The sequence below is a fragment of the Sinohyriopsis cumingii genome, chromosome 4 (assembly GCF_028554795.1).
Source record: "Sinohyriopsis cumingii isolate HCF-2022 chromosome 4, ASM2855479v2, whole genome shotgun sequence".
NCBI classification, from domain to species: Eukaryota; Metazoa; Mollusca; class Bivalvia; order Unionida; family Unionidae; genus Sinohyriopsis; species Sinohyriopsis cumingii.
In genome coordinates, this window is record NC_142964.1 from 96,404,101 (window position 1) to 96,429,813 (window position 25,713).

Sequence of the window (25,713 nt, forward strand, 5' to 3'; positions counted from 1 at the left end):
ATATCTACCACATGATGAGTAGTCTCCCACATAATGGGTAGTCTCATAAGAGAATTAATATAAAATAATAAATCCTTTTTGTTGTTATTTGTAAGCAACAATACATCTATTTATCTTTCTATTAGTTATGGCATCATTCTATGATAAACTGTCAATGTTCAGCTACACTAATTAATAACTTGTACTTAATATAAATGTCTCTCAATCACGGTTTACAGTTTTATGAATCCCTGTTGGTGCCTCTCCCAAAAAATTTATCAACATGTGCAAGGCAATTTAAATTTAGAATTTTTTGTTTGTTTTCTTCTTTTGAATGTGATGTGTAATGTGATTTGGATTTTTAATGTAGCTTTAACAATTTTTCAGACATATCGCTGCGATGTGTGCAATGTTGCAGTTTATAGTGATGTCTAGCGCTGGGGCATCATGCTGCAGAAATGTAGCATGATGTCCAACCCAGACACATTATCCTGGCACCAGGCCGACCAGTCCTAACACTAACTCTTAATGCTGAGCGCCAAGCAAGGCAGCTGTTAGTACCATTTTTGTAAGTCTATGGTATGACTTGACCAGGGATCAAACCCACGACCTCCCACATCTGAGGCGGATGCTCTAACCACTATGCCACCAGAGCAGTCTCTTCTTTTGAATCTTTTAGAGTACAGTACTGGTAGGAATAGAATAAGATGTGATATTTCTTTACACACTGTGAAGTCCTAGGTAGAAACAGAGCATCAAGATATCAGTAAAGGTTGTGAAGTTTTAGTTTTTAGGTACCAGCACAACCTTGTCCTTGCTCCAAGATATTTTGAGCATCATTCTGTTCATAAGAAATACATAATTTGCTGAAATTTCTGTGCTCATATTTAATTTGGGGTTTGAAGTTGATAATTCCCAAATTTCCAACACTAGCCTATGTTAAAAGGTATTGTCTGGGTATGAAATAGAAATATGTAAACATAATGAATCTTGAAGAGTTTGATTTATATCTTAAATAGCAAAGAATCATGAAATTTATAAATATTTAGTTTTCATAAAAATGGGGGTAGAAATAGGTTCTTGTTCAATACAGTCTTTTTGACCCATTCATCGTCCACTAATGATGTACCTAATTCTCTCCTTCACATATACATTGTTGAATCAAATCAACAAGGAACAATAAAATCATAAGCTTCTTAAACAATTTTAATGTGTCATAGCATTCAAGAATACTAAAAATACATGTCTATTTCTAAACAGATCCATTAAAAAGACAAATTTTCAACTACATGAATCCAACAGTAAGCCAAGCAAAATTTAAACAAAAGCACTATATACTAACTTGTGCATCTGTGTGAAGAAGCTACATGTAAAAAACAGAGGTGATAGTATACAAAATAATACTTCTAACTTCATTTAAAACAAAAATTATAATATTTAACTTCCATCTACAACCAGCTAGTACTTAGCCTTTCCACTCTCTGCATATAGCGAGTTATTTTTGTCCATGTAAAAGTAAATCAAAATAATTTAGCATCATTATGTTTTCACAAATCATCATCAAGATCTATACTTTTTTCAAATTAAAGTCTGGCTCAATGTTTCATGTGTAAATTAAAAACTGGCTAGATGTACTATATTTAAAACTAAAGACTGATGTGTTACATCTAACTGCGTCAAATAATTATGCAAATAAAAGTTTTTCAATAAATTAAAAAAAATTATACATTGCTACATTTTGTAACTGTTCAGTCGATGATATCCGATAACAAAAGAATAGGTGATTTAAACTGAAATGATATGGAGGTAACTGAAGGTAAACTCTACACATATTATGCACACAAAGTGAAACCTCTTGAAGATAAAACATATGGGGCTGAATCAAACTTTTTATTTTTGCAGGGTTTTCAGATTACCAAGAAAACATTACTATATAAAGAACCATTCTGGAACAGGAAGCTATTTACTAAATAAGGAACCATGTTAGACCAGAAGGCTATTTCATTTTTGGAGGATTTCTGTTTACTTTGGTTTCAGGCTTGAGAGGTTTCATTGTACATGCATAAATTAAAGATAATTGCCTGTGAAATGTTGAAGCATTCAGCCTTCTCAGAAATTTATATTTTTACATAGCTGAGGGTCCTAGTACTCTAAATTGCATAAAGGTTTATGGGTTGATGTGCATTTTCTTGTGCTATTCTTAGTTGGACATGATAACGGTCACTGCATGAAAGAGTATGGAGAAAAGTACCATCACTAATTGTCCATGAACTTACAGCTAAATGAGTTTTAAATGTTCATTAAATGTGTGCAGACTGAAGATGACAGAGTTGTCTCATGAAATACACAAAGTAATGTTGATGAGTGATTATTTTCAGTAGGACGAACTTATTAAGATCAAATCAGATTTCCACAAAAGAAAGCCTGGCCTGCACTTCAGAGTTCCAGTAGTTCATAATCACTTTCACTGGATAGTTGTTACAATTATTAAAACTATACACATTTTTCTTGTTTATTATCTAATAAGAGACAGAAGTCATAACTGAATCATTTTATGTTCAAGTTCTCCCAAAGTTCATAGTTTTATGATATACTTTGGTAGATAAAGTACTGTGAATGGCACATTATGTCCAAATGACTTTTTGAACCCCAAATCAGTGAGCTTCCTTATACCAAGTGTAAGCCATCCCTAAAAATTGGTACACATCTGTCATGTTGAATTGATGTTATTGTGTGGAAACTATTTTTATTATTTCAGTATCAGCTGAGCTATGTTAACCTTTGATTTTTTTTATATCTCAAAATCGATTAGAATCTTCCTTATCCCAAGTGTAAGCTATCCTCAAAGTTTCAAGGAGAATTTTAATTAATGTGTGGAAGGTATTTTACTTCTTGCAGTCACAGAGACCAAAGACCTTAAATCTACAGGTTTCTTTCTTACCCCAATCATAAGCTATCTACTTTAAGTCTGGTAACCAAAGCTATTTAAAGTTACTGTGCAGAAAGTATTTTTCTTCTTTCAGTCAGTTTTTGATTCCATCAACAGGGTTGAACCTTATCCCAAAGCCATCCATAATGTTTGGTAACTCTTGATAGTAGATGACTCAAGTTATTGTTCAGGAAGAAAATTAACAGACAAGATGGGTGAAAGGACAATATGCCTTTTGATAAAAATATAAAAAGTTATGTCGCACTCATAATGTCATAGCATGACAAACATACCACAATTTAACAAAGGCAGACTGAATTTAGACAATACTTGCTGGTAAACACACACATGCACACACACATAAAAGAGATTGAGACAGTTAGATAATACAAAAAGATGCACCAATGAAAAAAATCAACAAATATATACATGATCACAAACTGTATAAAATGCACCAATCTAAGGTTGCTAATAATTAAGTCTTAAAAAAGTGATATGACCAAGATGACAATATAACTGATCATTCATTTTATGTCAGTCTTTGATTTTCTCAATTATACAATGCTACACAACAAACATCATGATTGATACAGCATTTCTTCCATGATAAAAAAATAGGGGGTCAGTGTAATCAATTTGTCAAATAGCATGGATCAATCAGACTAAAATATCTTAATTATTTGCCAAAAATGTTCAAAAACAAATGAAGAGAATGCTTATCATTGAGCCTGGTCTTGTTACTAATAAGCACAATATGTTCTCACCAGATCTGTATCATTTCAGAATTTTTTTACACAAAATCTGTAAACTTACACCCAAAAAATCCACACTCTTACAACTCATTAAATCCATACTTCTAAGAACCAAGTGCAAAACAAGTTCACATTTTACCAGAACATATTATTTTACAAATAACATGGCATTACCAACATGGACTTAACATGAAATGTTTACATGCAATTCATAACAAACTAACCAAGATCACACAAGTTTTGCATTCATTAGTTGGATTCAACATTTTCACATTCATTGGTCAGATCTCAATTTTTTGCATTCATTTGTCAAAAGCACGCATGTAAAGTGTATACAAATTATGTAAATGAAAATGTCTTAAAAAAAGTCCACAAAATTCCCAAATCCATCACAAATATGCAAAAGCAGTGAAAATTACACAATTTGCAGAAATATCTGCAGGTGCTCTCAACATGAGACCCAGTTCTGTCTCTAAGACCATGAGTAATCAAATTATAAAGTAAGGTTGTTAACAATTTACTTTTTTTGTTTCTTGTAGCTACCTTTATAGACATAACATTATCAAACACTTAAGCATACAACTTGAGTTCCTATGCTGGTAATCAGATTAATTCTGTAAACTTTACAACAGCAACAACAAAAAAGTATGGAAATTGTGGAAAAAGTTACAAATGCTTAAGTTAATCTGGATATAATAATGAATTAAGTATCTGATATTAACCCAAACTGTATGTAATTTGCTAGTAGTCTTTTGAGAGGAGCACATGTGAAGTAACATCAAAGCTGTGTACTCTATACCATAGAAACATCCACCAAACCCGATGTACAAGGGGCATCATACACCCCAATTAATGGAATTACAATTGATGCCTAAGATATACCTGCACAAGGTCTATTTTAAATTACCAGGCTAACTAGTGAGGAATACATGAGAAATTATTCTTTATAAAAATCAAAACCCCATGCAAAATATGCAAGGTCCGCTAAAACTTGGATATATACAAGTCAGTCTGACAAATAAGATCAGTGATTCTTGTTGTTGTTGTTGTTTGTAGGGTTGAAAGCCATTTTCCAGCACATGATAGGCTATACATGGCGACCAGTATTAATGGTGGAGGAAGAACCCGGGAAATCCCCAGAAAGAACCACCGACCCTTGAGAAGCTACTGGTAAGCTTTCTCACATACCCACATTGGCTATGATCAATGAAGTATAAAAATGCAAGCAAATGACTTTTGACTTTTACCTCATCATCAATTTTGGTTTGGTTTTCCAAATTCATTAGCAAAAGTGTGGATCTGTTGGTGGTCAGAGTTGCACCATTTTCATTTTTAACCAATTTAATGTGACAGGAATTGTCTTAGTGATGATAACAAGATTACTGACATTAATAGTATGGTACCTTCTTGAGGCCTGATGAGAACCATTTTCATTCAGAACCATATACATACTGGTGCATTTTTTAAATTAAACTTGCCACCATAGTGGCCACATGCAATCTTATACCAGCACCAAAGGCAATCTAAACAGCATAAATCTTTAAGTGAAAATTCCATGTTGATATGACTATCAATTTGGCAAGTAGAAGTATAAGATTTTCAAGATGGCCACTGTGGTGGCAATATTGGACTCGGGATACAATTTGAAGTCTTTTAGTGAAAAACCTGGTATGGTCAAATATGACCACTGTGATGGTCACATTGGATATCAGATCAACACCATTTTCATTTAGGACTAAGTAGACATAATATGAAGTCTTTTAATAAAAAATCCATGCAAAAAAGATCTGTTCACGTGGAGTAACAATAGCAAGATTTTAATGTGGCTTCTATGGTGGCCATTACCAGATGTACTAGAAGCACCATTTCCATTTGGGATCTACTAGACATCATAAAATATCTTTCAATGATAACCCTGTATCAATATGACTTTCCAATTAGGAGAAATAGCCATAAGATTTTTTATATGGCCACTACCAGATGCAAGATTGGCACCATTTTCATTAGGGCAAACTAGACTTCACAAGATATCTTTGAGTGAAAACCCCACGTCAATATGACCATCCATTCAGGAAGAGTAGTGATAACAAGATTTTCAAAAATAGCTCTTCTGGTGGATATATTGGATCTCTTTGGGGCATCGTTTTTATTTAGGACCTACTGGAAGTTGGGATAAGTAAGTGTGTGTGTGTGTGTGTGTGTGTAAAGTTTCATAGCAATCTTCGCTGTTTACATGATGTAAAAATAACAACAGATTAATGATTGATGGACAACTGACAACAGGTCATCGCATGGTCAATGACCATTGGAACTAAAAAAGAAACAATAACTGATATGAAAAAAGTTATTTTAAGGATGGTAAAGACTGACATGTGTACTGGTGTACACAAATATACCATCTAAAACATGAAATAAGCAACAATTATGAGTGACAATGAAAAATGCCTATCAGTATTCATGCAGAAATGATGCATGCTCCCCTCTTCTTAAGCTATCTCCCCTCTCTCTCTCTTTCTCCTGATTAAATACATTCCATAATAAAAATTTAATATTAAGCCTCGATTCCTTATTTCCATATCTGTATCATTCATAATGAAAAGGTAGGCTTTTATTCATGATTTTAAGACAATAGTACCGGTATACTTAGTAAAATATTTAGCTGCAATATATCTATTCATCACCAAAGAAAGGCCCTTTACCAGAAACAAAGCATATATAGTGAATAAGGCACACTTTTCCCCTCTTCTCCTTAATTGGGGCACAGTTCTGATAAAACTGACCATCTACAATTACAGATGATGTTTCTGTTCTGAAGTGATCACATAGCCCATCCAGTCTTGTGCTGTCTGCATGAGCAAATGCCTTTCAGGATCTCCTGAAGTTGACTGTACTTAATTTCCATCCAATTGCTCTTAAGATAGTGGTCATTAAGCTTGACAAGGTCAGGTGCCCCTTCAAGCAGAATGTCATGAAGACATCGGATATTCAGCTGTTCTGCAATGACCAGGGGACCATTCCAAGGATGTCGTGCAACATGGAACTCTGTCAAATGGGGTGTATTTAGGTGTTCAATGTAGAAGCCTCGACACTGTGATATGTCCAGGTACTCCAAAGATCTGGAGGTGATCGAGAACATAACTAAACCCTGTCCACATGGAGTCCAAACCTCCAGCATCAGTCGTTTTAGATTTGACAGACCAGAAAGAAGCTTGTCTAATAATGTTTGACTCAAATACTGAAATACAAAGTATTTCTCTAAAACAAGACTGTGTAATTGTTTAAGTCTCAGCAAGCTCTCAACACTCCTCTCTGACCAATCAAATGGAAAGATTAGTGTAGTGATGTTGGGGGTGAAGAGAGTGAAATGGGAAAAGAAATTGACAAACAGTCTTTGTCGATGACGATGCTTCTGAATGACTTGATCACATTTGGAATTTAATATTGATTTGTCCAGCCAAAATGGTCGGACAGGAGTTGACTTCCAATTCATGCTGACATGTTTCAAATTGTAAATATTTGCATTCTGAATAAGCTGCTCCAGTTTAAACAAATAGCCATCTTCTGTGTCTGCTATGTCAAACTTAAACTCCAGACTGTGTAGCACTGGTTGAATATCCCTGAGAAAATCCAAGAATTGGTGAACTCTGTGACAGTAATGGGGATAGCAAACTTCCAAACAGTTGTGATGTTCTTTTGTAACACAATGCATTTGAATTTCACAACATGAGACATGTGACCACAAACAACAACTCCTCAGCAGGTCATACCAGCACTTACATACCAAAAATAACCGGCCTTTTTCAAGGCTTGATAAATATGAAAACACTTTCAATTGACAGATATACGGTAAAAGCTGGAATGAGAAGGACATATTCTTTCCACTATTCTTTCCTGACTTTATGGCAGCCCTAACAGTTTGTAAATTTCTTGAAATTGCTGAAGGTGGATGGGGAGGCAAAAGCACTAAAGCATCAAGTGAATCATTATCTGACACAGAAGCTAATGTCAATCTGCTACCCCTGGTGCATGATTCCTCAACTGGTGGGGGACCATTAGCATCCTCTGAATCACCACCATTATGAGGAAAGTGCAGAGATAACTGTCTCTGGCGAGTCCTTGATTGTCGTGTGGTGTTAAGATTTCGGAGTGATTTACTTTTTCTGGACATGGCATTTTCAGCCACAAGTTCATTGTCAGCATTTGGTCTTGAAAATAAAGGAAAGCTTGAGGAATTATACACAGATGACCTTCTTGGTTCAAGCTGTGGCTGATCATGGTTTTGTTGGGTCTCATTTCTAGGTAAACGATGCCTTGAAGTCTTGCGAGGTTGATACCGCAGTCCAATATTAAGGCGTCTAAGCCCATATCGTCTGTCTCCCATCCAATCACAACAATGAAAATCTAAGAAACAAAGAATAAAAATATTTATATTATATCATTCATACTTGCTTGTAAGTCAGCTCCAAGTGCATTGACATAGGTCCATGTAGTTTCTTAGGAGTAATCAATAGATCAAACAAAACAGACCCTGATCTTCCTGTGCAACTTGCGATGTCAGATCAGGGTCTATCTTGTTTCTAGTTGGATTCAACTTATAAGTGACTAATATATGGTATATTGTAATCATGACTCATAAAAAGCTGGCAGCCACAATACTGGAAACACTGGACATTAAAATTCTTGTAGCATCATTACTTGTCTTCCTGTAATGTTACTGGAAAATACTCAACACCACATTAACAACACTGGAAAACACCACATTAACAACACTGGAAGATACTCAACACCACATTAACAACACTGGAAAATACTCAACACCACATTAACAACACTGGAAAATACTCAACACCACATTAACAACACTGACAAATACTCAATACCACATTAACAACACTGGAAAATACTCAACACCACATTAACAACACTGAAAAATACTCAACACCACATTAACAGCACTGGAAAATACTCAACACCACATTAACAACACTGAAAAATACAGAATCCTGATGTGACAATACCAGAAAAAGTTTGGTAAAGTAATCATTATCAGCTTCATGTACTGTATATTATTCTAAACTGCTGACAACCAGTTTTGCATAATTTACAATACAGGTACACATTATGTATTAGTTAAACAAAGTCAATGAAAAAAGTACTCAAGATGTATTTCTATTTTTAAGGTTTTAGAATGTGATCTTCTTGGCCGTTACACCTTGTAGCTTGACCATATGGCTTCACTTCAGCACAGTTAAAACTATAAATTGTAATTAAATCTAAACTGATAGGAGTACATGTACCTACATTAAAATAAAACAGTTACAAATAGTCAATCAACTGCTACTAGAACAATCAATATACCTTTTGTTAGTTTTCAAACCTTCACCAAAACTTGAAAACTTTGTCTAAAACTCCAATAAGATTAATATCTACTTTTGAATTAATTTCCTTAAACATATAGTTGTCCATTAAGATTTATATACAAGTTTGAATTAACAACCCTAAACATACCGCTGTCCATCAAGACTGATATATAATTTGTAATCAACCCCTGTAAACACGCTGCTATCCAACAAGACTGATATATAATTTTGAATTAACCCTCGTAAACAAACAGCTGTTCATAAAGACTGATATCTAATTTGAATTAACCCCTCTAAACATGTAGTTGTCCAATAAGATTGATATTTAATTTTTAATTAAGCCCCTTAAATATGTAGTTGTCCAATAAGATTGATATTTAATTTTAAATTAAGCACCTTAAATATGTAGTTGTCCAATAAGATTGATATTTAAGTTTTAATTAAGCCCCTTAAACATGTAGTTGTCCAATAAGATTGATATTTAATTTTTAATTAAGCCCCTTAAATATGTAGTTGTTCAATAAGATTGATATTTAATTTTTAATTAAGCCCCTTAAAAATGTAGTTGTCCAATAAGATTGATATTTAATTTTTAATTAAGCCCCTTAAATATGTAGTTGTCCACTAAGATTTGTATTTAATTTTGAATAAACCCCCTTAAATAAATTGTTGTAAAGTTAAGGTTACTGATCTGTAACATCAGTGACAACTATGGATAAACACATGAGCACAATGGTATGAAGTCACCTGCCTATGTGCTCTCATGTACATTTTATAAGGGATATTTCATAGGAGTTCTGATGTTTTGACTCATTTTCTGGTGGAGTTTTAGAAATTAAAAAAATATATGTTTAAGTGCTAGCTAATTAAATATTTTTTTTACTTATTTGTAATTAAAATACTGTTATCTCCTAGCAGTTAAAATAATACCAATGGATAGTTTCTGCTCTGCTAATTTGAGGTCATATGACCAAGATATATGGTGTCTTGACTAAAAAGGGCATATAATCCTTGACAGTTATTGTGATATATGTAAAACACTTGTCATCAAATAAATGGATTCCATGGGATATTATTTGCATAGTCATTGTATGTCTATGCAATCCACACACCTGCTATACAGTAACCTGTTTATTCATGGCAAATATAATTATTTGTCAACAATGCTGTTATTTCCTGTGTTATCAGTCAATGATAATGGTGTTCCAGTATTCTTCTAAAACAATATGTAGTTTTATGGAGGGGAGGTAAAACTGATTTTAATGATGTAATACTTGCTTGTTGCTTGTGCATGGATGGTACTTTTCCTAGAGGAAACTACCCTGCCTGTGTGATGAAAATCCATCTCCATTAGCATGAACCAGAATGAGAACACTAGATCATCTCCCCACAACTGCCCATGCATCCTGCTCTTTCATTCCTTTTGGACAGCAGCATAAACTTAGTTGGACATCAGTCCAGAGTGGAATGAGGGAATATGGCAACAGTTGCAGGAAAGTATTACATTATTAAATACAGTTTTACTATTTCATCCATTCCAAAACTACATTTTAATAACAGTTTGGCAGGAGGCTGATGATCCCACAACTGGCGAATAACAAACAAACACAAAGGAATTCTCACCCTCACAGAAGACAAGATACTACTGGGGATGGGACTGCCATATGCTGTGCAACGATGACTGGCCCCAGTTGAGAAAATGTATTCACTTTGATGGGTTAACAATTGACGGTGAAAGGAGAAAGGAGTACAGCAGATGAATGAATTTTATAGTTCATTGAGGAAATAATGGCTAGAACCTCATGGGCTTTGATTTTCATGAAAGACTGGTCCCTATCGGTAAGGGACTGGTAAGTTCTCTTGACAATTAATGCAACCCCCTAGAAATGGTGGAAGCTGAAACATCAGTTGAACCTTTATAAAACGGAGGAAAAGATGATTCCTACCATTCCATCTCCCTGTAAAGGCTACCAAAAAACCACCCATAAAGCCCTAAATGGACATAAATATCTATATAGATCATCCCCAGCACAGATATGGCTGAGTTTGGTGATCTAAAAAAAAACATGATTAGCAAAGGAGAGAAACTGATCTTTATTTCCACCACACTCTGGATAGGACATGCAGCTTGGTCCTTCAGCTGAAGTCCACTAAGGCAAGCAAGAACACTTGAGGTTAAGGTTCTCGAAGGAAGCTTCACCCAAAGGTCTGAAGGAAGGTTTATTAAGAGAACGCAAGACAACAAGAAAGATTTCATTTAGGCATTAGAGAGTGAAACACTGGTCTCTGCAGTTTGAAATACATGATCAGGTCTGCTACATTATAATCTGAACCAATGGACAGGACTTTTGAAAATTTTAGTGTGTTGGAAACAGGTGCTCAATAGCCCATCAGTGTAGAAAATATACATTTTTTTCTCTATGAAAAGGATGAGAAAAGAAATTCATGTGTTCATGGAGGGACTGCTAGAATTGACATGTTTTCTACTACACCAATCAAAAAAGATTCTCTACTTGGCATTACACCTCAGACATCGATCTTCTCCTGGACTGAATGATGCACTTAGCAATTTGACTGAAAACTTTTCTCTGCAGAGAGATCATCTGAAATGAGCAAGCATGAAGGTGGAGAATCTATAGGCTGTTGTGTAGGAGAGAGTCCCTGTGCTGTGACAGGAGGTCTCTCATCTGAGGTAAAGTCATAGGATGGTCCACCAGCAATCATTGTGGTCACAGAGGGCTTGTGGGTTCATCCTGAAAGGTGTGATGGCATAAATGATGGCATAAATGAACAGACTATTTCACTTCAGGCGAAAAGCATCCACTGCCTAGCCCCTCTGGTCGGAGACTAGGGAAACAAAAGAATGTGTTGTTTAGCTTGGTGGCAAACAAGTCTGCCAATGGAGTCACCCAAAGTTGGAACAGGAACTCTGCTATGAATAACAGATTGGTGGAATGACCATTCCATGAGGACTATCTTCCCTTTCCTTGACAGATTGTCCTAGATAATAATCTTCCTGCAGGAAATGTTGCAATCTTGGAGGGTAATTTCTACTGAAGTTGCTCAGCGACAGAGGTTCATAACCTTCATACAGAGACAAAGTGCATGTGTGCCTCCTTGTCTCCTACTACTGTCATGTTGTTGTTTTGGAGACAATCGTGTAGCAACCTCTTATTTGGTGGATGCAACCCTTAATGCCCAAGAAAACTTCCCTAATTTCCAAATTGTTCATGCAGAGGATAGATTCTTTCCAGGACCATAAACCCTTAAGAGCTCTCTAGATGAGTACACCATCCTTAGTCTGATGCAGCTGTGAATAGGTAAGAGTGAGGTTCAGGGGTCGGAGTGCATGGGGTCTCCTACCAGAAACCAGTCCTGATTTGTCCACCAAATCTGGTAATGGTGTAAATCCTAACCCAGGGAAATCAAAGCATTCAGAGAGTCTCTGTCCAATTTCCATGCCACTAAAAGAAGAAACTAGAGAGGATGCATGCACAGTCTGCCTATGTGAACCAGGTCTGCTGCAGAGTTCAAAGTTCCCAGCACAGTGAGAAAAACATGAACTGAAAGTGAGGTCTTTACTCTCAGCACCTTAAACAGGGACAAGATCTTGTCTACTCTGTCTTGAGGGACACAAAATAATTTTTTGTTTTTATGAAAATTCATCCACACATAGATAAAATCTCAAGCTGGAGTGAGTTCTGATTTCATTCTGTTTGGCAGATAACTCATCCTGATCGCAATGGACCAGTTTCAAGGAGTTTAGTTGGCCATTGTGGATCAACTAATTGGCAAAATATCAGGGGAATGAGATAACTAATGACCTTAAATGGGCTGCAACTAGTACCATGACACTGGTAAAACGTGTGTGTGACAGCCTGGCTGGATGGCACAGTTCACAATTGGAAGGCCTCCTATTCAAGCATAATTGGAGGTGCTTCTTGTGTGAAGGAAAGATATGAAGGTTGATGGAGACTTCCCAATCGCCATGTCTTATGGCATTTCTGTCTGAGGCTGTGGTCTCCATCTTGAATGGTTCCTCCAGCAGGAATCTGTTTAGGCCAAAAAAGAAAAAATGTGTTTCCGATTGAACTGGTTTTAAAATTAGGGTAGGTAGGTATTATTTTTTTAAACATTATATATATTATGATGATTAGTATATATAATGTAAGAAGCATTTGAAGTATTGGCTCAATAAATAATATGCATAAAGTAATTTCCTGAATTTTTTTTTTTTTACATTTACTCAGGGGGAAAAAAGTGCTAGGGTTGGCAACATAAACAGGGATAGTCTTCCAACCAGAAGCATACATAATTTTTGGGGCCTTAGGGAGGAAAGGTCAATAGGCTAAACTAACTCTCTGCCCTTCTAGATGAGAGAAGGTGCTACTCCTCCCTTGGGAGGGGTTCTATTTACTCAAGAGTTGCCAGAGAAACTTGTGTAACCCTTCTCTGAGAACATAGGGACATTGAGAACATGAACCCGCAGAGCTATGAAGAAGACAAGGATATTTTTTTCTCTCACTTCATATGTGTATCTGTTCTCTGAGATCCCAGATCTCATCCGACCATAGGCTACAGAATGGACAACCATATGTCTTCTCACAGCATGAGCAAGATAAGCAGTATCTGCATTGTACTACTGTACAGCATTGTTGTTCCAAGACAAAGTAGCTGCAGTTTATAGCATTGCTGTCCCAAGACAAAGTATTTGCAGTGTATAACATTATTATCCCAAGACAAAGTATCTGCAGTGTAAAGCATTGTTGTCCCAAGACAAATTATTTGCAGCATATAGCAGTTATCCCAAGATAAAATATCTGCATTGTATAGCATTGTTATCCCAAGACAAAGTATCTGCAGTGTAAAGCAATGTTGTCCCAAGAAGTATCTGCAGTGTATAGCAGTTGTCCCAAGACAAAATATCTGCAGTGTATAGCATTGTTATCCCAAGACAAAGTATCTGCCGTGTAAAGCATTATTGTCTCAAGACAAATTATATGCAGTGTATAGCAGCTATCCTAAGATAAAGTATCTGCAGTGTATAGCATTGTTGTCACAAGACAAAGTATCTGGAGTGTAAATCATTGTTATCCCAAGACAAAGTATCTGCAGTGTAAAGCACTGTTGCCCAAATACATAGCATCTACAGTATTATCTAGTATTTATCTTAAATTGTTCATTCACAAAATACGGGGTTAATGCTAGTGATAATAATGGAAGAGTTTCAATGCCCTATTGTTGTATTGTCAACAATATTGTCATATCCTGCATTATGACTGCCAAGTTTACATGATTCTACATTTGTTTTCCCTTTCTCAAAATGTTGCATTGTTGTGAACAAGCAACGCAATCATTTTCAATTTGCAAGTAATTCTGTATTCATCAAGCAAATTCACATTCAGCTGAATGCAAACTCATTGTAGCATTAAAGTCATTAATTGACTATTAATATCAATTTACCATTAATATAAAGCTTGTATTTATTTACTTCATTAACTTGTTCTAATACAGACATTTTTCCACAATAATTATGTACATGAGCAACTTTAAGTAACAAACACAAAATACATTAACAATGTCGATTATTCAGTTTATCTGCAGTAAAAGTTTTGTTTGGTAGGACTATACGTTTTTATTTTTTAAAATCTACAAGAAAATCTGATAATGGATTGCAACCTTGATTGATTTCAATAGATAATTTTCCATTATTGTAATGGAATCCATGGAAAATCTTAGTACTGCCTTAGGTGTTCAAGCTAAAAATAAATAGAGGGTCTCCAGAAAATGACACCCCCTCTCCCCACCGCCTTCTTAAGCTGAACAATTAGTATCTTTACAAGCACTATAAGTTATTTTTTTATATGTCCCACTAGTTAAACTGATTGTTTAAATTGCTTCTGAAACTTGAATCTCTCTTTTAATTCAACGCAAACCACATTCTAATTGGGTAAATCCAAGTGGCACATCTATATTCTCACCTGAAATTAAGAGCAGAGGCATTGCTGCTTGGAAAAGCATCTGTCTCAATGAAGTTTTAACACCTTTAGTACAATGATGCATACAGAAAAATGTCAATTTTCCCAGCTGGAAAATCATTTCATAATGTCCTTTTTGGAAAACAACAGTTCTGCATTAAATATCCAATTTGTTTGAGATGATAATGTTTGCAGGTGCCCAAAGATTAATAAGTGTCATCTTGATCCAAAATGACATAATAAACCAAAATATACTATTCCAGTGCCCGATTATGGAAGAAGCACACGAGTTAAGGCCCCTGTGCCCACTAGCTGCCATTGATAAAATTATGTGTGTTTAAATAAACCATATATAGGTTTAAACACTGGTGTACCGAATAGGGGCATATCACCCTAGGTGGCACTTCTGTAGGGGCTGTGGGCAGCAAATAAGGGGGAGGGGAAGAAAGAGGACAAAAGAAGGGAAAAGAAAAGAAAAGGAAAACAAAAGAGGGGTGAAGGAGGATATTTTGACAAGGGTATAGCTACATAAAATACATGACAGAGGGCAGCATCAGTGGTTCTTCCATTGGTTTTCCCAGGTTCATAGTCCACCAAATATACTGGCAGACATGTATAGCTTATCATATGCTGAAAAATGGTATGCATTATACCCACAACAAAAACACTGACATGAAATCACTACTGGCATTACAGAATCATGTAGGAAGTTTTCTCCAGTTGTCTTCATGTGTAAAATGAGTTGTCACAAGCTTGCACTGGACAAAAGCGCAACCCAGGTGAGCATCATTTCCACCTGTAAGAAATTTCTGATGGAAAGCTGGCTTTTCGCACATTGGATTGTTTTATTTATGGACACAATATTTTAAGGCATCATTATGTTATAAAATACAAAAACTGACAGTGTGCAAAATTTGTTTCAAATCTCAACATAAGGTTTTCGATAAGTATAGAAAACGGGCGCCTGTACAAGCTCAAACAATAGCAGATCTTCACTGTATGTAGTCCGAGTTTCCTCTAACCCGTTTCAACACATTTTCTGATATCTGGATATTTATGTTGTGATGAATGTCCAAATATTAAAACAATGGCATGAGAAGGGTCAGAGGAAACTTGCGGACATTGTATGTCAATACATCGAAATCTGGTGTCAACAATGTCGGAACAAAATCTGATCAAATATCTCATTTTTTACGGCATTATGATTTCATCATATACTTTTCAAATGCTCATACCTTGCATACAGAATGAACACTGTACCTTTTCAATAGCTTCCTCAAGTATGTACAACCCTTAATGCATGAACAAGTCGGGTATCCTGCCATTCTTTTTTTTACGTTTTATAATGAGACTCAAGTATGAGTAGGGACAATATCAGGCACTGTTACCATAGAAAGTGAGACTATGATGATCAAAATTTATAAACATTACTTGCCCTTATAAAATGTATATTTAGTCCATATCGTCAGGTAAATAGGTCGCGATATACGTCAGAAGTATAACAGTCCAAGTAGCTGAACCACGTATTTACGTTTGTTTATGCCTCTGTTGACATTGGCAAGCTCTTCTGTGCGTGAAATAATATTTTCGTGCGTTGCTCGCGGCGAGCTGTCGAGGCTTATCGCTATCCTCGTCCTAACTCTCGCGTGGTTCATGGAGATATTTGCCATTAGAAAGGGGGCGCTCTAGATATATACTTTTCTGAAAGATTAACCCCAAAATCCAAAACATTATCCAAATAATTTTTGTAATATAAATTCTTTCAATAAAAAGTTCAACACTACAGACCTAAGAATGGTACACAAAATTATGAAATCCTTTACAATTTTTGGCGGGTGGGGTAGGGGTGGGGGTAACTTCTCAAGGGCTTATCCGCTAACAATGCAACAGATATATAATCATGCAGTGCAAATTTTAGAACTGTACATTTTTGCCATTTCATTCTATCTTATTTAGAAAAATTAATGTGTTGCTAGTTAAGATATGAAATCTTGACATCTGAATTTCTCATATATTAATATTAGTCTACATGAAATACATACGTACAGAAGAGATCTATATCTTAAATCACCGTTTTGTTTTGAGATATAAATTATTAGATTCATGAAGGTTATAAATGAGCAATGTTAAAAGGTGCTCTACTGTAAGAAAGTTGCCAGGTTTACCAGTCGTTGTTAAACACTGGTAATCTAAGAGGTTTTTGTTCGAAACTAACTCATTTGGGAAGTTAATAATATTTTCATTACAATGTTGTCGGACATTGATGATAGTTTGTTGTCGGGATAGATACTACTGGAATTAAAACAGTATTGATAGCTTAATGCAATTTTGGAAACAGAGAATATTGCTTATTGCACACATACCACCAATATACAAAAATACATCAATACAGATATAACTTATAAATTAAATATCGTAGGCGGGTAGTGATTATATTGCGCGGAAGATACCACGATTCCGTAAATTGCCGAGTTTTTTCCGAGCTTTGATGAGACGACAGATCACGTGGTCCCGTGACGCAATACTAGCCAGTCCTCAAATACGAATATATACATGGCGAGCGAGACAGACTGGAGGAGACCAGATTTGGGTTGCTCATTCAAAAGTTGAATATGCTTTCGAGTTATGCTCATCACTATATCTGTTGAACTGTGTATTAACAATGTGTTTAAGACCTGAGAGCTGAAAAGTACAACAGTAAGAAGGTGCTCTTATTTCATATTTTGGAATTTTTAAAATGCAATGTAATTTTTAAATAAATACTTACACATCGTGTGCTGTGCAAAAATGTGATAGGGATTAAGTGATGGTGCCCAATGTAGAAATTAAAAATTTACCACAATGCAATAAATTCATTTAAGAAGGATGAGGTTTAATCGTATTATATGTAAATGACATATTCATTACCTACCCCCAACACACACACACACACACACACACACCACCACCACCACCACCGAAGGTATGCTATCTTGAAAATATGCATCCAACACTGAAACGCTGAGAGATAATACTAAATTCTGGGCGAAGAGACTAAAACGGGGACCGACTTGTGTGTGAAACAATATCCATTACCTTGAAGGTGTAAAAGGCATTGAGAACGGTTTTCATCGGTGGTAACTTGAGCCTTAGTTTTTCACACACAAAAAAACTCAAAATAAACCTGCAAAGCAGAAATCATAAGTAATTAATTTAAACATTAAGAAGCTTCCTTCTTATGATTCAATTACAGTGTAATTTACATGCAGGCTACAGTTAGCGTACTGACAAATATGATAGTATATACATGTCCGGTATAAATTGTTTATGTACTGTACTGGTCAGTGCTGAAAGAAATTTTTTAGGCCCAGGCCCAGGGCTGGTGACTTAAATAAAACTAACTAGCCCTGACTGAAATTCCACAACCCCGGACAGTTCATACCTGTCCATACCTGTCAACTCTCAAGCCGGGAGAAAAAGCTCCCGTTTTGGGGGGTATTTCCACATCTACCTCCCGATTTCGTACTATATCCTGAGTTTTCTCAGTTAACTCCCTATTATTACATTATGTCTGCCAATTTTCATTTCTCAGAAGAAGAAAAATAAACATACATAAATAGATAAAACGTATACAATCCACCGATGCCATATTCTATTTTATCACTTGTGAATATTGTAGTGACGCTATAATAAATATCACATGAGTTTTTTTCTTCAGTAAATAGAATGTTAAGATTAAACATTATTCACGTAAATTTCAGATATTTTAAAACACTACAACAGAACTGTAGTAATAAAAAACATTTAAAAAATAAAATTGTCACCAATTAGCTTAAATCCCATGAATGATCACTGCGAATGCTGCCTACTTTTCTCTGCAAACAAAATCAATCTCCATTTCCACCAAAGAAACTCGGCCGTATATGTAAAGTTTAATTACCATGATTAAATTAAAAGAAGGAATAAAAGAAAATATGCCACGCAGTATATGTGCCCCAAAAGAACTAATTCAGAATAAATATTTTATTCAGTAAACAGTGTTACACGCCTTAAGACTTAAACCTAAGGAAATAAGGTAGGATTTAAATGTTGGAAAAACAGATTTTAACTGTTAAAATGAAGTCCTAGGCATCATAAGTTACCATAAAATAGGGCATCATTTATTTGCCAATCAATGCTGATGTTTACATATACATATTGTAGAACATGGTTTCTTTGAAGTATGTCCGAAGGGCAGTCCTTTTCACGAGACAAATGAATTGATAAGAATGAACTCTTAATTAGTCACACTAACCTTTAGCTATTATGTAGTTTAGCCACAGCTGACCAGAATATGAAAAAAGGGTCTTGTTCTGGGGGATAATAAGGCGTATCACAGGGAGAAATGGCGCGTCCCATGGGCGCTCGCACATTGGGGCAAGGGGTGGGGTCAGTAGTAGCCTCCCCATAATTTATATTGTCAGCCAGTTAAATTGAAACTTTGATTTTATAACTGACCTCTTTTCTTTTAGTCGCTGCTATTTAAACATCCCAAGGGATAATTTTATAACAATTCCAATTATTACAGATTGCCGTTTATACATACTACGTGTAACAGGAATAGGCTGAAAGTTTTTTTTATATAATTTTTTATTTTTTTTTAAGATTACTGAAAATTGTGCTTTCTCGAAACATGACCGTGTCAGGGGTTTAGAATCTTATTTTAGCAAAGCTTCCATTTGATTAAAATCAGATCTCAATTTCACCTAGGACAGAGGTGATCGGTTTGATTTCGATTCTGCCGTGTTAAGGTGTGTTATGTCAACATCTTGAAAATACATTTACTCACTTCATCAGCGCGATCAAAGTTTCCTCAGGCAAACACTTTTTTTTCCGACAAACCCGACGGGCACCTAACTTAGAATACAGGACGGGTCCGAACTAAAATTAGAGGGGCTCCGGGTGTCGGGCTATCACGCTTTCTGCCTATTTTCATAACTCAAACGTTTAACACTTTTCCCAGGATTTAAAATATCCAACAGTATGTCTGGAACAGAGACAACTTTTAGTCTATGCCTAGCATTTGCGTATCCTAGAGCTGTCATTTTATTTCAGGATCCTTCTCGTTACATTCCTTTAGAAATGTAATGATCACAGAGTGCTGTATGGTGTTGCTTTGAAATCGACTCGCTTGTAATAATGTATCCATACTTTCTTTATGCCTTTATCTTTGGATATCAAAAAAATGTTGTCCACAGGCTTTTCTTAATGTGCTATTACACCCGTAAGCAAGGCAAAACGGCATTGTCTTTTACTCTGGCAACTCCCAATCGGGATGCTGGTGTCGCTACTATGACGTCACACCCCGAAAGTAACCGAATAGGCGCGGAAATTTTGCATACGAGGTCACGGAAATTCAGCTCCTAGAAGATACGCCAATATTGGCATTACGGTCCCAGATGATACTTCAGAATCAGGTTTTTTTCTTAGTGCTTTTATTATTATTCTGTATTTCGATTGGTTTCTGGTTTCCTTTAAGCTTCTGTTTATTTATAACCTAATCGTAGGGTTGTCTATGACCTGTTAGAACTGCTGCTTAAGCTGTGGTAATACTAAGTGTATCATAATACTAATGCATTTCTGAAAATGTTAAAAGTCGTCTAAGTGTCTGACGCTCAGTTCACTGCATGAGCGTTGTATATTGCTTTTTAAAACAAACATCTTGCCCTTGTGTGTGTGTGTGTGTGATTTTTTTTATTTTTAACGTTGATTTAACAGTTTTAGTCATATCCCTACGATGTCTGCAGTGTGGCAGTTTATATTAATGCCTAGCAATGGGGCATTATGCCACAGACATGTAGCATGATGTCCCACCCATTCACATTACCCTGACACCAGGCCAACCAGTCCTAACCCTAACCTCTCGCATCTGAGGCAGACGTTGTAACCACTTAGGGCCCCGGAGTGATCACCTGTCTTTATGAAGCAACTAGTTCGTACAAAAAAAAAAGAAAAAAGGAAGATTACTACCAATGTATAATCCTGCCAAATAGACTATTTAATCATCATGGTGATATTAAATTTTAAAGTTCAAGGTTATCAAAAACAAATTAAATGAATCAACTGAACGTGTTTGCAGATGCCACAATTTACCAATATAAATAGATATATCATGCAAAAATTATGAACTAATAAACCCATAGATTGGCAACATTTAACTAAAAAAAAACAAAAACATTGTTACTACCAAGTGTACCTGTAAGATTTCTAAATTCTTTTAATGAGCTTCTGTCTCCAGGGTGTGCCATGCCGTTATACAGAAACGTAATGTGAATGGTATAATAAAGGTAATATAAACAAAATCCTACATGAAACACAAGAACGTAACATATTTATGCTATAAGAAACACAAAACACAGATTTTAAAATGAAAGCACTACGATCGGAATAATTAAATGCAATAGTTTTAATTAATAACAACATCGCTGAAAAAAGCACAGTAGTAGCGACTACTATAAAACTACAAACTCCACCAATGCGTTGTGAGGGATTCCAAATAGCGAATATTTCAAGGGCAGGTTACTGCACATTAAAACCAATGATTGACGTTTGTTAAATGTACATATCCCATCAAAATATTGCACAAAAAGCGGAACTAATGGAATGTGATGTGATGTGATTTGGATTTTTAATGTAACTTTAACAATTTTTCAGTCATATCGCTAAGATGTCTGCAATGTGGCAGTTTATAGTGATGTCTAGCACTGGGTCATCATGCCACAGACATGTAGCATGATGTCCCACCCAGTCACATTATCCTGACACCAGACCAACCAGTCCTAACACTAACCTCTTAATGCTGAGCGGAACTAATAAAAAAGCTAACGAAATACATTAAAATTATTCAATGGAAAAATTTATAATAGTTGCAGATTCAACTGGGTAGTAACGGCGATAGACATGACATGATAACGGACTGAACAACAAAAGACAACATATTAAGTAAATCAATAATAAAATTCATCACACGCACACACCCGCCTGATATATAGTTAAGGTTAAATATACAAAGGGGGGGGGGGGAATAATACATGAATACAGGGTAAATAAGATTAGAAAATTTCTATGTATCACATACAGGTCTTGAATATTTATAAGAAAGTAAAATATATAAAACAGAAAATATCAGACCATAACACAATATATATATATATATACATATATATATATATATATATATATATATATATATATATATATATATATATATATATATATATATATATATATATATATATATATATATATATATATATATAAACTAAAAGAGAAGGCAAAAGGGGGTGGGATCATGTAAGTTAAACAATGCAATCCTAACCGATAAAGAGTACAATAATATAATAAAGGGAATTCTAGAGAGCTTAATGGAAAAAGTACAATATAACATACGACAGAAGTTGGAAAAATTAAGAATGTAAAGTAAAAGAAAATTAAACAGACTGTATAATTAGGTGAAAGCTGATACCAAAGAGGAAATATGAACTTAAAACAATAATTAAAAAATAAAATAACAAACATGTAGGTCATACAAACTAGCGATGATGAAACTACTGGCAGAAGAAAACCAAGGTATAAAATAAAAAGGGGGCCAAACTTATGGTTCTATCAGAAAAAGCTAGAGGCCTAAATATGAACAAATAGATAAGAAGAGGTAAGGAAAAATATACGTATAAAATAAAATATGGGGATGTAATATAAAATGGGAAAATGAAGTAATGGAAACAATATGACAATATTATAAGAAACTATATACTACTCATAACATAAGGGAGGAGGAAATTAATTCGTACACACAAAACGTAAACTTCGAGCGAATAACAAGAGAGCAAAAAGAAAAGTGGAAAGAGCATTTACAAAGTATAGAAAATGTCATGCGAAAGGAAAATCGCCGGGCTTAAACGGTTAATTTGGCTGTACCTGTCGCACACAGTAAAGATTTTGTCGATTGTATGCAATGGGACTGCAGTGACTTTGGTGCAACCAGTCTTCGGAATTTAGAAATATTGAATAATTTGGAGCAGAAACTTTCGCATCTACAGCCAGAAGATAGGAATGAACTAAAACAGCTATGATGTGAATAGAATATGAGCGCTTGCTTCCAGATGTTCCAACACGAATAAATACAGTTTACCATGATGTTGAAATTGTAGATTATACACTTGTGAATTGGCATTCATATAGAATGAGTCTTCCTAAAGAGGAGTGTTTGAAAAAGAAAAGAAGAAATTCAAAATTTGCAGAAGAATGATTTCATGGAATCAGGTAAATATGACTGGAGTTCACAGTGTATTCTTGTGTATTGACCAGATAATGCTTTCCGAATGTGCGCCGACGATAAATAGGTAGAGTGTCACCTAGACTGATTCATTTCGAGTCCCAAGAATAGATGACTGCATTGACAAAATCGGAATGAAACTATGTAACCATGTTTGACTTTTTGAAAGGATTCTGGCAAATTCCACTCATGGCAAAGGAAATTTCGGTATTCGTAAGAAAATTCTCTTTCAACTTTCCAGTGTTAATTGAACAAGATAAAATTTGGTTTAGATAACTGTGACGCTTACATCGACGATGTCAAAATCTAAAACGACACATGAAAGTAGTAAGGTGGGGCACTATACGTACAATGGAAATTAGCATTACGGAGACCCCTGGGTGAATATACGTACAATGGAAATTTAACATGGCGAAAAATCGTGGGTTAATATACGTACAAGGAGAATTAACATGGGAAAAAATTGTGGGCCGATATACGTACAAGGGGAATTTAACATGGGAATAGAGTTTGGGGGTTGTTTAGGGACAAAGGGGAATTGAATATGGGATTTTTTTTTTTTAAATTTTTTTTAAAAAAGGGGTAGGCAATGGAAAGGCTATCTCTTTTCGAGAAATATGGCTGGCCCTGAAAAGGGCCTTTGGGTTTTCTTCTTCTTCTGCTTCTAGTTTCTTCTTTTTCTCCACCAAGTTCTTATTTTATCTCCAACACTCTTTCTCTTCTTTTCTTTCTTTTTTTTCTCCTGCTCTTCTTTCTTCTTCTCTTCCTCCTCTTCTTTCTTCCTCTTTTCATTTTCTTCTTCTTTTTCAATTTTTTCATTCCATGCTCTCATCCTTATCCTTTCCTCTTCATCCTCCTTCTCCTCCTTTATTTCTTTCAACAGATCACTGATGATTACCTTCATTTTTCGTAAATTGTTTATCTCCATCTTCACTCGATGGGGACTATAAGAATAGTGATCCTCGTTTAGGTTAACCAACATTTGCTCTATCATTCCTAAATTGTCGAGCACGTTTTGCAATTTTTCCATTTTGTCCATTTGGTTAGAAGCCATCTTCTTTTTTTATTCTTTGCAGAATGGTTTGAACGACGAATACTGTGGGTTCTTATACGAAAAGCGCGGACGTGAAGGAAAACATCCCCCTACTTTTTCCTTTCATATAATAAAACCCTAACTATACTCTCCACATACGCTAAGAAACAATTAACAAAATCCATAATCTACTATCCACACAATCGTACGTGAGCGCTTACAAAACCCAAACTATACTCTCCACATACGCTAAGAAACAATAAACAAAATCCATAATCTACTATCCACACAATCGTACGTGAGCAGTTACAAACACAAACACACAAACACACAAACACATACCCTCGCACTATGAAAAAAGAGTTAGTGTTTATAATCACACTACTCTACCTACACACACACACACACACACACACACACACACACACACACACACACACACACACACACATTGGCAAATCGATAGTTATTTCTTTTCTAGAGTATTGGGTAGCCCTTAAAAGGGCTGTTTGTTTTTTTTTTGAACTCCAGATGCACCTATCTAATGGTTGCACCTTCCTGGCCTGGCGCCACACACGCATCTTCTTCCCCAGTCTCCTTTCACCTTTCTTCTGGGGAGCGCAGAGGGAGGATGATTCGCTTCAACACCCCAATCCTCTGTTTCGGGAATATTGTACGACATCCTCTCTTCTAGTTTCTTTTGCTCCTCTTCCCTCTGTCTTCTCTCCTCCTCTTCGTTCTTCATTCTTTCCTCTTCTACTATAGCCTCCGCGGCCAGTTCATTTAACAGGCGCCTGACATATTCCAGATGTATCTGGAGTTCAAGAAGTTTGCTTATTCTGCTATTCATTCTTGTGTTGATCTATCAACAAGGGTAGCTAAACTACCCAGCGACTTTCAATTTATAGTGAAAGCGCGGACGTGATGGAAAACACCCCCTAAAACATAAAATTGATCTTACCTAGATCATAACCAAAAAACAACAACGTGCCGACCTAAAAGAAACACTCACTCACTTTTTTATGCTACCCATCACTATTTTAAAAAATTTTTATAAATCACTTCAATAGACTATCCACATACGCAAAGCAATCCAATCTAACCCCAAATTTACACCTCAAACACCAAAAAAAAGACATCATTTTAATCTACTATCCATACCAACTTACTTAACCACTTACAAACACAAACACACAAACACATACCCTCACATTTTTTTTAAAAAAAGAGTTAGTGTTTATATTCACACTACTCTACCTACACACATTGGCAAATGGATTGTTATTTCTTTTCTAGAGTATTGGGTAACCCTGAAAAGGGCTGTTTTTTTGTTTGCTATGGCATTCTTTTTTAGTTTCTAAAAATGCGATGTCCTCTGAGGATAGACTT

The 25,713-nt window shown here is 35.5% G+C and overlaps 1 protein-coding gene across 3 annotated transcripts; it reads right to left on the bottom strand.

Moving 5' to 3' along the window:
* Positions 1 to 1,167: 1,167 nt before the first annotated feature.
* On the bottom strand, positions 1,168 to 16,624 carry LOC149801719 (uncharacterized). 3 transcript variants are annotated; one of them, XM_089956022.1, is made up of 2 exons: positions 16,434 to 16,624; positions 1,168 to 8,061 (listed from the first exon to the last, which is right to left on the bottom strand). In XM_089956022.1, the coding sequence occupies exon 2, from the start codon at positions 8,039 to 8,041 to the stop codon at positions 6,479 to 6,481; it is 1,563 nt and encodes a 520-aa protein (XP_089812148.1). In that variant the 5' UTR covers positions 8,042 to 8,061; positions 16,434 to 16,624; the 3' UTR covers positions 1,168 to 6,478. The 3 variants fall into 3 exon arrangements, with proteins under 3 accessions (XP_089812148.1, XP_089812149.1, XP_089812147.1); XM_089956023.1 differs by lacking the exon at positions 16,434 to 16,624 and adding an exon at positions 16,259 to 16,405; XM_089956021.1 differs by lacking the exon at positions 16,434 to 16,624 and adding an exon at positions 16,234 to 16,405.
* Positions 16,625 to 25,713: the final 9,089 nt, after the last annotated feature.